This window comes from Lontra canadensis, unplaced genomic scaffold (assembly GCF_010015895.1).
Source record: "Lontra canadensis isolate GAN:19392208 unplaced genomic scaffold, GSC_riverotter_1.0 scaffold194, whole genome shotgun sequence".
In the NCBI taxonomy this organism is placed as follows: Eukaryota; Metazoa; Chordata; class Mammalia; order Carnivora; family Mustelidae; genus Lontra; species Lontra canadensis.
The window spans coordinates 87,267-100,104 of NW_022631188.1; the positions used below are offsets into that span (position 1 = coordinate 87,267).

A 12,838-nucleotide genomic window follows, 5' to 3' on the forward strand; every position below is an offset into this window, starting at 1 on the left:
TACCTCATACACAGAAGCACACACACTAAATTACAAATTCCCATTAAATCAAGGGTATTATTTTCCTTTAACCTGCAGTTCCAGCTTCCAGAACAGTGCCTGGTGTAGCAGGTGAATAATCAATATTTGTGTAAGAAAGGGAAAGAGGGAGAAAAAAATTAAGCATTTCAAACCCATCAGATTGGCAAACATCAAAATATCTATGACATTGTTGTAAGGGCCTGGTTGACCAGAGGGAGCCATTTTGTTGCGGTGAACTTGTATTGACCCTGCCCCTCCCAGAGGAATTTGCTTGCAAAGCCTAGATACAAGGGCGGGGCAGGCCGTATAAAGACATCCAATCAGTGGGGCGCGCGTATATCCACCAGGGTGAATTGAAATTCAATTGGCCACCTGCGTGTGGGAGGGGCTCAACCACCTCTATAAAGGTTGGTCTGCAAAGCTGTCGGGGGCAGAAGGAGAACTATCCGAGGCAGACGAAGGAGAGCTGTCAGCTGTCACAGCTCTTGTCAGAGCTATAAGAGCAGCCTCGCTGCCTGCAGCCTCGCCACCACGGAGCCGTGGCCCCGCTGCCGGAGCTGCAGTGCTTGGCAACGGTGCCATGGTGAACGTCTTAGCCCCCAGTAGCCTTGCTACCATAGGAATGGCCCTGCCCCGAGCCTCAGCCCTGCCCTGAGTGGCCTCGCTGCCCAGAACCACGGCCCGCCACGAGGGGCCTCACAGGAGAGGCGTCATTCTGGGGAGCGGCCTCATAGACAAGCAGCCTCCTCTGGAGCAGCCTCATCTAGAGTGGCCTAGTCTGGGTTGCAGCCTCGTCTGGAGCGGAGGCCTCTGGGGAGCAGCCTCGTCAGAGTGGTGTCATGGAGAGCAGAGTCTGTATCATCGGGGTTGTTGTCCTCCTTGTCATCGTCACTGTCGTCATTGCCTCTTTGTCGTCGGGAGTGGCCTCATTTCTGGGAGCAGCTTTCTCCAGAGTGGCCTCTTTTTGGGAGCAGCCTTGTCCGGGGAGCAGCCTCGCCGGAGCAGCCCCTATCTGGGGAGCGGCCCTGTGTGGGGAGCGACCTCCTCAGCAGTGGCCTTGTCCCGAGTGGCCTCTTCTTGGGATCGGGTCCGACCAGGGAGTGGCCTCATCTGGAGTGGCCTCATCTGTGGAGCAGCCTCATCCAGAGTGGCCACATCCTGAGCGGCCTTTAGGGAGTGACCTTGTCGGGGTCATCATCGTCCTCTCTTTGTAAGAGACGGCCCCTACCAGTCAGTTTGATTTTTGATGCTTGGTGTGAAATAAAGCTTTGTTTGATTTTCACTTTATATCAGTCTCGTTCCTTTGATCACGGACCCTAACAATTGTGTTGACAAGTATAGGTAAACAGAACATCTCTCTTAGGGTTTAGGATTGGTAATATAGCACTAACAAAAATACAAATGTCCCTACTCTGTACTCTAGTAATTCTATTTCTAGGAATATATACTATGTAAATACCCTTAGGCATGAGAAAGATTTATGTTTACAGTAACTTATTCCAGCAGCGTTTCAAAAAGAAGATTGGAAACAACCTTCCTGACCATCATCAGTGGGGTAACCATTAATGGATGATGGCCCACACAATAAATACTGTGCAATTGATTAAAAAGGGCAGATGGAGGAAACCCTTTATGCACAATCTCCAATATTAGTTACTAGGAGGAAGCAAGCAAGGCGCAGAAATGCTACCTTTTGTGCAGGAGGAAAGCGAGGGGGATATGTACCTGCCTGACCCGTTTACAGAACGGTAAGTGTCTGGGAAAAAGTCAAGCTGTCAAGAGCAGATGCTGGAGGACACTTACTCTTTTTAAATGTTGAACTGTGTGAATCCATTAATTTTTCATACTACGTATCTAATAAGTAAACCCAAAAAATTCGTGAGAGGGGAATAGTTTTGAAAACGAACAAAGAGGATGCGCCTGCCGGCCCCCCAACAACCCGCTTATAAACGTGGTCCTCCACGGGCGGGGCCACCGAGGCGAGGTATCCTAGAGCGGCCGGAAGTGCCCGGCCCCCGGCGGGGCGCCCATTGGTCGGCTGGAGTCCAGCCTTTGTTCCCGGCCGTCAAGGGGTGGCTGCGGCGGCGGGCGAATCAGTCTTGCGTCCGCCGCTTCTGCGGGGGTGGTCGAGGGTCGGCCCTCCGCGAGTGGACTGGGTGACCGTCCCCACAGCCGCCGAACGCCGGGCCTGCGCCTCTCGGGCGTGGAGTCCGCGAGCCTCCTCGCAAAGCTGTGAGGCATTTCTCCTCACAAAGCGGTGACCCTCGGGCTTCGTTGAGTGCTGACGGGCGCCGGCCGCTCCCCGACCCAGAGAGAACCGGGAGACCGACGGCCGGGGAGTCGCGTCGGCAGCGGGCACTTTCAGTCAGCGCAGAGCTGAGTTGGCCGTGGGCGCCCCCGTGCCCTTCATCAGCGTGTGCGTGTTCACGGCAGCTTTCGTACTTTCTCCGCCGCAACGGCGTTCTGTGACGCGGTTCCGAGAGGTTCTCCTTGGGGCCGCGCCGGACAGGGTTAATCTCACTCACAGCGCACGATGGCCGCAGCCCCGGCACCCCCCGGACGAGGGCTAGCAGTAGTGAAGGCCGAAGACCGTCGCGGCGGACAGGACTGCGTCTCACAGCACTGCACCCCTCACAGGAGGGAAGTCTTCCGGCAGCACTTCAGGAAGCTCTGCTACCGCGACGCACCCGGGCCCCGGGAAGCCCTCACCCAGCTCTGGGAGCTCTGCCGCCAGTGGCTGCGGCCCGAGTGCCACACCAAGGAGCAGATTTTAGACCTGCTGGTGCTGGAGCAGTTCCTGAGCATCCTTCCCGGGGACCTGCAGGCCTGGGTGCAGGCGCACCACCCAAGGACGGGCGAGGAGGCCGTGACCGTTCTGGAGGACCTGGAGCGGGAGCTGGACGAGCCTCGGAAGCAGGTGGGCAGGGGACGCTCAGGGCGCGCGCACCGGGCCCACGAAGCCGGTGACAGGACACCCGGGGGTACTTCACGGGTCGGCCTAGAGGAGAACAAGGTTTAGGGAGGGCGCCGGCTGCCGGGGCCAAGTAACTGGAGCGTGGTTGAGGACAGTCGCGGGAAACGCAGAGTCCGATGCAAGGCTGGGATCCATAAGGAGTTACAGGAGGGCGAGTAGGTAACAGAGGAAAGCAAAGAATTCTCCAGCATTCCTAGCTACTAAAAAATGGGCTACCTGGTGTAAAAAAAAAAAACTCCCTTTCCATGGGAATAGTCACGGCGAGTTCAAGTAGATGTCAAGGATACCGCAGAACAGCACTGTCCGAAAGAAATACAATGTGAGCCTTATGTGTAGTTAAATTTTCTAGTAGCCACATTTCAGAAAATGAGACTAAATATATTTTGCTATTTAACCCAACGTAATCATGTAATCAGTATGAAAAATGAGATATTTTACATTCCTTTTTAGCATTGTTTTTAAAATTTAGTGTATATTTTACGGTCTTCCTGTCTCCATTTCTACCAACCACATTTCAGGCGCCCAGTAAGCACACTGTGCTTGTGACCATCGTATGGGACAATGCAGTTAGAGAAGAAATACCCCCACTTGGTGGAGGTTGGGCTAGGTAATTTTTAAGGTTCTTTCCAAGTTTCAATACTGTGATCCTGGACCTCTGCCAATCATTGTGAGAAGACACTGAATTTCACTCTCCAGTGGCCTGAAGTGTCGAGATTAATTTTTGCCTCCTTTTTGAGTCATTATTGCCATTTGCAATTGAATGAGAATTTTTCCCATTTGTGTTCCTGGTCCCTGGCAAATGCTTCTTTTGAGCTTTTCTCTTAAGTTCTTTAAGTTCTTTCAGAAAATCTACCTTACAGAACCAGTCATACTTCATTGTTCCCCAGGTCCCAGCCAATTCAGAAAGACAAGACACACTTTTGGACAAGTTGACCCCCTTGGGAAGGCCCCATGACTCACTGACTGTGCAGCTCCATCCCAAGAAGATTGAGCGGGAGCAGGAATCTGGTGAGCCCCAGAGGAATGGTAAGGAGGAAGAGTTTATGTTTGTGAGGGTAGATAACGATTCCTTGTGTTAGAGAGGAGCTTTCTCACTTTGATGTTCTCCTTTTCAAGTTTTCTTGCTTATCTTCCACCTCACTGTAGAAGATTTTATTCCCCTTCCTACCCTTGCCTTATCATGGAAAGAATTATATTTTAGTTTTTCATTAGACTTAAAAGCTGCTTTTTGGCTCGGTGGATGGGGGTTGGGATTTAAATACTCATTGTAGCTAATGATACCTTACATTTCTATTTGTTGATATCTGATGCGTCTAGTTCTAAATTCTCTTAAATTTACATTTTTAAATTCATATGACATCCTGTATTAGTCTGTTAGGGCTGTCAGAACAGACTACCACAAGCCTGGTGACTTATACAACAAAAATTTATTTTCTCACAGTTGTGGAGGCTGGAAAGTCCAAGATCAAAGTATTAGTCGCCTTGGTTTCTGGTGAGGCTTCTCTCCTTGACTCACAGACTCGCTGTGTCTTCACAAGGCATTTTTGCTGTGCACACATACTCTTAGGATCTCTTCCTTTGTAAGGATGCCAGTCCTATCGGGTAAGGGCCCCACCCTTATAACCTCATTTATTCTTAATTACTTCTTAAAAACCCCTTTTCCAAATGCAATCACATTGAAGGTTAGAGCTACAACATAAATGGGCGAGGGGTGGGGAGATACAGGGCACAATTCAGTCCCTAATACTCGCTCACACTGAAAGAAGCAGGGAAGAGGGAGCAAGAACTAGTGAGTATAGTAGGCTTTTTGTTTCTCCATGTTATGTTGACTGGGTTTGGGTTGTGGTTTGCTTCCTCACCCCAGTAATCAGTTCACTAATTGAAAACCAGATGTCTAGTATATTCCCAGGCTTCAGTAAAAAGTAAAAAAACTTTAAATTCCAGTTTGCCCAAATGCTGCTTTTTTCAGTGCTCCCTGTCCTTTCTCTGCAGGCTCTTGTATCCACACTGCTTTGCCTGGCCTATTACGGAATCCATTCTCACTATTTTAAATTTTACCAGTAGGGTTCTCTCATTCTCTAGGTTCCCTGCCATGTGATTTGTCTAATCTGATAAATGATTTTAAGATTTTAAGATTTGTAGTTCATACTTGGAAAGATGGCATTCAATTATGTATAATTTAAAGGAGTCTTTTCATGCTTTAAAGCATAGTGTTGGTTACTGGTTACCTTTTGAGGTGAGGTTGAGACCCCCTGTTCTGTTCATTCTTCTTTTATTAAACATTTGTTGAGCAGCAGCTACACGCTAGGCACTGTGTTAGATGTCAGGAATACAAAGGAATGACTTCTTCAAAAAACAAAAGTGAGCAGTTGTGCTATGACCCCACACAAACACAAAAAAAGACAGCTATCCCTGTGGCAGGCCCACAAAGTGTCACAGAGTAGGTTTGCTTGAGCTGAGATGGTCAGACGGGTGGGAACTAGGAAGGGAGAACATCCCGGGGGATAGGTGGGGGTGAAAGCTTAACACTAAGAACAGTAGTTGCTCTGAGTTGATTTTGATGAAGAGAATTTTGTGGAAGGGAAAAATCAAATGCCACTGGTGAAGGTTCCTGAAACAGACAGAGGTCTGTTACATTATTTTATTTATTTATTTACTTATTTTTTAGTTAGTTGTTTTTTTGGTTTGGTTTGGTTTGGTTTTTTACACAGAGAGAGAACGAGAGAGGGAACACAAGCAGGGGGAGTGGGAGATGGAGAAGCAGGCTTCCCGCAGAGCAGGGAGCCCGATGTGGGGCTTGATCCCAGGACCCTGGGATCATGACCTGAGCCGAAGGCAGGCGCTTAATGACTGAGCCCTCTAGGCACCCCATAAAGTGGGAGTATCTTAATGTGTGAAAACCTAGAGTGGATTCAGTTTTTATACATGTGAATTTGCTGTATCTCAAGCATCCATCCAGTGGGCAGTGCAGTTTAAAATATGGTTCTAGGGGCGTCTGCCTTCAGCTCGGGTCACGATCCCAGGGTCCTGGGATTGAGTCCCACACATCAGGCACCCTGCTCTGCCAGAAGCCTTCTTCTCCCTCGCCCACTCCCCCTGCTTATGTTCCCTCTTGCTGTCTCTCTCTCTGTCAAATAAATAAATAAAATCTTTAAAAAAAATAAAATAAGGTTCTAGATGTAGGAGAAAGATGTGGGAGGAGATAAGAGATTTGGGAATTGTCCCTAGGTAGGTGATAGAAGACATGGCTGCAGATGAAGTTGACCAAGAATGTATTAAGTGAAGAGAGGTACGTGCACATTTTGAAGGCATGCCACCATTTGAAGTTTGAGTGGAGGAAGAAGATTCTATAAAAAAGATCAGGGACTGTCAGAGACGTGAGAAGCAGAAGAGGGTGGTGTCACTGAAGACACCAGGAGCCGCAGCCAGCTATAGCCAGTGCTACCAGTGGCACACAGGATCAGAACTGAGAAGCGTCCACTTACTGATTTTGGCATTTAGTTAGTGGTAGTCAAGAATAGTTTAAGAAGGTAGAAGCTAAAAGACACAGGCTATTTGAATAAAGATGCAGGCTATTTGAATAAGCTTTAGTAACCTTGACTATGTGGGGTCTTCACCTTTTTTTTGTGAGCAGGCATATCATAAGAAATTTCTCTTCCTGCCTTTGGAAGGAGACAAGACATGCAGTCAGTTATAAAACAGGTCACAATAATATTTTAACATGTCAACATGCTAAATTCTATGGAGAATACAGGATTATGACTAATGGATAGTCTATGCAAAACTTTTAAGGTCTAGATGGTCTTTCCCTTTTTTTAATAGATATTTCTAGACTAGTTCCACTCTATTTTGTGTTACAAGTTCAGAAAAATACACAGTTCTTATACCTAAAATTGTAGAGGTTTACACATGTGAGGCTATTAAAGTAACTTTTCAAGGAAAAATAGGAATGGTCTTTTCTTAATCTAATCTACTGAAGGGTGCTTCATGAAATGTAGCTATCCTGTGAGGCCTGAGAATTTTTAGGGGAATCCCTTCTGTCTACACTTAACAGTGTGAATAGGACTTTTTCCTAAGGTGCAAGCACCAAGGGCCGTACACAGTTTTTACCTGTGTCACCACCACCACCACCATCATACCCCCCCCCAAAATAACAGACAAGCAAAAAACAAAACCCACCAAAACAATACAAAAACAAACTCTGCAGAAATCACAACACATTTCAGGACGTGTCTCTCAACTTTATTAAAAGCATGTGATGTCCAGTCCAAATCCTTATTTTACAGTTGATGAAATATACCCACGGTGCTTGTGACTTGTCTAGGTTTCCAAAGAGTAAGAGGCAGAGCTGAGAGTACAGTCAGAACCTGAGGTTCCTGCCTACTGGTCCAGAACAATTATTAAAAGCCATCAGGATAATGTACCAAAAAGTCACTGTTTTTCAAAATATACATTTATTGTTAAATAGACTTTTATTTTTTGTTTCAAAAAAACTCATTGTGGGGCTCCTGAGTGACTCAGTTGGTTAAGCATCTCACTCGGGCTCAGGTCATGATCCCAGGGTCCTGGGATCAAGCCCCAGATCAGGCTCCCTGGTCAGCGGGGAGCCTGGTTCTCCCTTTCCCTCTGCTGCCCCTCTTGCTTGTGCTTTCTTGCTCTGTCAAATAAATAAATAAAATCTTTTTTAAAAAAGCTATTGTATCAGGCGCCTGGGTGGCTCAGTGGGTTAAGCCGCTGCCTTCAACTCGGGTCATGATCTCAGGGTCCTGGGATGGAGTCCCGCCTCGGGCTCTCTGCTCAGCGGGGAGCCTGCTTCCCTCTCTCTCTCTATGCCTGCCTTTCTGCCTACTTGTGATCTCTGTCTGTCAAATACATAAATAAATAAATAAATCTTTAAAAAAAAAAAAAAGGCGGGGCGCCTGGGTGGCTCAGTGGGTTAGTGGGTTAAGCCGCTGCCTTCCGCTCGGGTCATGATCTCAGGGTCCTGGGATCGAGTCCCGCGTCGGGCTCTCTGCTCAGCAGGGAGCCTGCTCCCTCCTCTCTCTCCACCTGCCTCTCTGTCTACTTGTGATCTCTCTCTGCCAAATAAATAAATAAAATCTTTAAAAAAAAAAAAAAAAAGCTATTGTATCCATACCAGCAAGGTATTATTATTTGTATTAGTTTTTGGCTAGGATAATAGGACTCTTCTCCATAAACATAACTGGAAATTGCAATAGCAATAATCACATAATAGAAAATTATAGTTGTAAATGACAAAAGAACTCGGAGAGCTGAATATCTGGCAGTTCTTTGTAGCACATTTTAAAGTATTTCAAAGGGAACTAACTAACCCACAACACTGTCTCTCCATTAGCAAATAAATGACAGTCTCCTTAACTCCATTCCAGTTTCATTTCACTCAGCATTTAACCTTGTCCTTGCTCCCTTAGATTGTCAAGCAAGTGTATACAGATGATCTTTGTGGACCTAGACTTATCTCAAATTCTAACTGATAAGGACTCTTAGTATTATATATGCCAAAATAACATTGGAAGGACAGCCCTGGCAGAAGATGTTAGATCCAAATATATTTCACTTTGTCTGTTCTAAACAAAGGTCTCTTGGTGCACCTGGGTGGCTCAGTCAGTTAAGCGTCTGACTCTTGATTTCGATTCAAGTCATGAACTCAGGGTCATGACATCGGGCTCAATACTTAGTGGGGAGTCTGCTTGAGATTCTCCCTCTGCCCCTCCTCCCACCAATGCCCTCGCTCTCACTCTCTCTATCTCTCACATAAGTAAATCTTTGAAAGAAGGTCTCTTGGAATCCTGCTGGCCTGGGATTAGCTGGCACTTGGAAGAGATACATAAACAAGGCCCTGAAATTCCAGTTGACCCAGAAATAGACTATAGATCCTTAAGATGAGAAAACTTCCCATTTGACAATTTCCATACAATATTATTCTGTACATTGTTCAATTACAGATCTAAGGGTTATCATTTCAATTGCTAACCAAGAAAAACCAACTCTGTATTTAAAAAAAAAAAAAAAAAGCCTCTTAAAGTCCTGGTGAGATTTTTCTCTAGGTTTCTCCTGAAATCATGGTAGAGAGAGACTCATCCTGCGGACTAGTTGATGACACTGAAGATGATGGACTGACCACACAGATTTGTCTCTTTTTTTTTTTTTAAATATTCATCTTCATCATTAAGCCACAGGAAAGCCAACCAGTGGTGACAGCTGTATATAAAAGAAGCAGTTGAGCCAACCGATATGCTGATGTTTGAGAACACTTTTCTTAATGGTATGAGGGTGTCTCTGATTACCAAGATTTGCTTGATCATTATTACCCTACTAACTCAGCAATACTTCTGTCACACATTACACTTTTATAAATGCTTTACTATACATTCCCTCATCTAATCAAACTATAGGAAAAGAGGGCACAGAGGTGATAAGGAAACCAAAACAGCAGTCATCTGCCAAAATTTAAGCAGTTATCAGACAATTCCAAGGCTGGAATTTAGTTAGACCTCCTGGCTCTAACTTAGTCCTGTCATTTCTAGCCAAAGATAATATGGCATTTAGGTTCCAGAACAATATCATCTAAGAGGAAATATCCAAACTTCGAGAAAGTCTACTGCCTGATTTAAAAAAGAAAAAAGGGGGCACCTGGGTGGCCCAGTCATTAAGCATCTGCCTTTGGCTCAGGTCGTGATCCCAGAATCCTGGGATCAAGCCTCGCATCAGACTCCCTGCTTGGTGGGAAGCCTGCTTCTCCCTCTCCTACTTCCCCTGCTTGTGTTCCCTCTCTCGCTGTGTCTCCCTCTGTCAAATAAATAAATAAAATCTTAAAAAAAAAAAATGATCATTAAGAAAGAACCAATTTGAGAAAGACTGGTAGCAAGGGGACATGGTGATGACAGTGCAGAGCGGACTTCATAGAATGGCACTCAGCCATGTGAGCCAGTGTTCCGCCCCCAGCTCAGGCACTGAAATGTCCTGGTAGCTCTTGCCGCTGCTTCTGTCATGCCAGGTGACCGACCACTGAAATTCGTAATAAAATGACTGTCACAGTGAAGATTCCTAGGTTTGTTGAGATGGTGATCACAGCATGACCAAATAGGTGACACTTTCCATTCTCTCCAAATCATCAAAAGAGCTACTGTCTGATAAAATTCATCTCAACAAATACTAAGTACTTGCTATTGTGTGCTGTTCTGTACCAAGCTTGGGGTTAAGGACATGGGGAGCAGGAAAAAGGAGAGAACACATCCAATTTGTGAGATTAGGGAAGACTTTTGGAGGACAGAGCATTTGAGATGGACCTGGAATAATACCTAGGCGAGTGGTTCTCAAAAGTGTGCTTCCTGGACTATTAGTATCTGTCACACCAGGAAACTTGTTAGAAATGCAAATTCTTGGGGCACCTGGGTGGCTCAGAGGGTTAAGCCTCTGCCTTTGGCTCAGGTCATGATCTCAGGGTCTTGGGATCGAGCCCGGCATCGGGCTCTCTACTCAGCAGGGAGCCTGCTTCCTCCTCTCTCTCTGCCTGCCTCTCTGCCTACCTGTGATCTCTGTCTGTCAAATAAATAAATAAAATCTTTAAAAAAAAAAAAATGCAAATTCTTAAGCTCTACTCCAGCTTTATCAAATCGTAAGTTCTGGGGTTGGGAAGCATGGCATCTGTTTTAATAAGTCATCCAAGGTGATTCTGATGCACAATCAAGTATGAGAACCACAGTGCTAGGATCTGGACAGCAAGAGATGATAGTTTCAGAAAAAAGGATTCAACCCAGCACATACACCAGACCATCCATTGTCAGTTCCTACTAATCTTCCTGGATTTATCTTGACCTACATGTTCTTAAGTCTGCTTTTAATTATTATCCTTCACACATTCTCCTCCTTTGATGGTTCCTATTCACTGCATTCCTCTCAGATCCCTGATCCCACTGTCCTCCACTTTTACTGAATTTTACTAGCACTTAAGCACCTGTGTTTCAGGCCCCTGCATGTTTTTCCCAAACTTTTACCTCCCTTCCCAGCTCCATTCCTCGATCCCCGTCTGCTCCTCTTAATTATCCGTGGCACATCTCCAGTCCCCATTTACCACTCACACGGTCTTTGCACAGGATTGCCAGGTAATCCACATCATTGGGATCCACATCACTGCCTTTTCCTCTCTTCTGAATCAGCTCCCAAAGAATGTATTCTGCTGCTCTCTTCCCCACTGGCCTCTTAATCTCTTCCTTACATTGTCATATATGTTTTGACAGTGCCAAATATCTAGTTTGTTCATTGTATGTGACTTCGTTTTTTATAACACATTTATAACATTTACGTGTTCGTTCTTTCATAGGCTTTGCTTCTCAAACCTAGACTAGGACATGTTTGTGTACTCTTTGTTACAGGTGATCAAACCAAAACTAAGAATCAAGCGTTGTCCCAGAAGGAAGATATGCCCAAGGACACAGAATTCCTTGGGAAGATAAATGACAGACTTAACAAAGACATTCCTCAACATCCTGAATCCAGAAATGCTACTGAAAGTGAGGGCAGATTAGAGTGGCAGCAGAGGGAAAGAAGACGCTATGCATGTGAGGACTGTGGGAAAAGTTTCAGTCACAGCTCAGACCTTAGTAAGCACAGAAGGACTCACACTGGAGAAAAGCCCTACAAATGCGATGAATGTGGAAAAGCCTTCATTCAACGCTCCCATCTCATTGGACACCACAGAGTGCACACTGGAGTGAAACCCTATAAATGTGAAGAATGTGGGAAAGATTTTAGTGGGCGCACAGGTCTTATTCAGCATCAGAGAATCCACACAGGTGAAAAACCCTATGAATGTGATGAGTGTGGGAGGCCCTTCCGTGTAAGTTCAGCCCTGATCAGACATCAAAGAATTCATACAGCACATAAGCTCTACTAAGATGGTGAAGTAACAGAAATTCTTTAGCTACTCAGGTCTCCTTAGATACCAGAGAATCTGCCTTAGGGACTGAGTATCCTGAATGCAGGCAAAGCTTCAGTCATCATGGAACATTTCTCTGGCACCAGAGAATCTATCTGAGAAGATTTCGTTTTCTTTCTAAATTAGTTCAGTTTCTTAGGAAGCATTTAAAGTTATTACAGAAAACCTTGTCTGTTGACAAAACTGCTCACTTGCAGCCCAAAATAACGATGTTTCTTGGTTGAGAGATAGTGAATTCTGCTTCTCAATTTTCTTTTTTACTTGACTATTCTGTGTATGACATTAGGCAAAGCATTCACATTTTTCTCTGCCCTCATTTCCCCTTCTGTAGAAGACACTGTAGAGGTCTGTTGTATTAAGTTAAAGGTATGCTGTATTAAGTTAAAGCTGCTTCTCAAACAGTACTATATATTTGTTTCCCATCACTACTGATATAATAGCCTAACACGGGGGGTGTAATCGTTTTGTGGAATTTGTTTGCCAATGCAAAAAAGAGGAAACCATCAGAAAAGAAGCAGAGTAAGGAAAACATTCAAGTGGAAAGGAAAGCAGTGAGTGATGAGTAGAAGCTGACCGTAATGGGGATAAATCACTCCTCTTCTGAGTCTCAGGTCCCTGTAAACTGAGAGACATGGGGAGGGATTGGTCCAGAACTATACTGTCTAGTGTAGTAGCCAGGGCCCACACATGGCTGTATAAATTTAAAATTAATTTCACTCAAAGTAGAGAATTCTGTTCCTTATCACAAGCAGCTAGCAGCTACTAAACTAGACAGCACAGACACAGGTCATTTTTATCATTGCAGAGAGTTCTAGAGGATGCTGTCTAACCAATCACCAGTAACATGTCTTCCAGCTTACATATTGTGTGATTCTGAGTTCAGG

At 45.3% G+C, this 12,838-nt stretch overlaps 1 protein-coding gene across 2 annotated transcripts; it reads left to right on the forward strand.

Annotated features, from left to right (window-relative positions):
* Positions 1-2,394: 2,394 nt before the first annotated feature.
* On the forward strand, positions 2,395-12,531 carry ZSCAN16 (zinc finger and SCAN domain containing 16). 2 transcript variants are annotated; one of them, XR_004381450.1, is made up of 4 exons: positions 2,395-2,938; positions 3,883-4,021; positions 9,190-9,281; positions 11,392-11,434. XR_004381450.1 is itself a non-coding variant. In XM_032847794.1 (3 exons), exons 1-3 carry the CDS (start codon positions 2,555-2,557, stop codon positions 11,910-11,912), a joined length of 1,044 nt encoding a protein of 347 aa, XP_032703685.1. In that variant the 5' UTR covers positions 2,401-2,554; the 3' UTR covers positions 11,913-12,531. The 2 variants fall into 2 exon arrangements, 1 of the variants encoding a protein (XP_032703685.1); XM_032847794.1 differs by lacking the exon at positions 9,190-9,281 and having other exon boundaries at positions 2,401-2,938; positions 11,392-12,531.
* Positions 12,532-12,838: the final 307 nt, after the last annotated feature.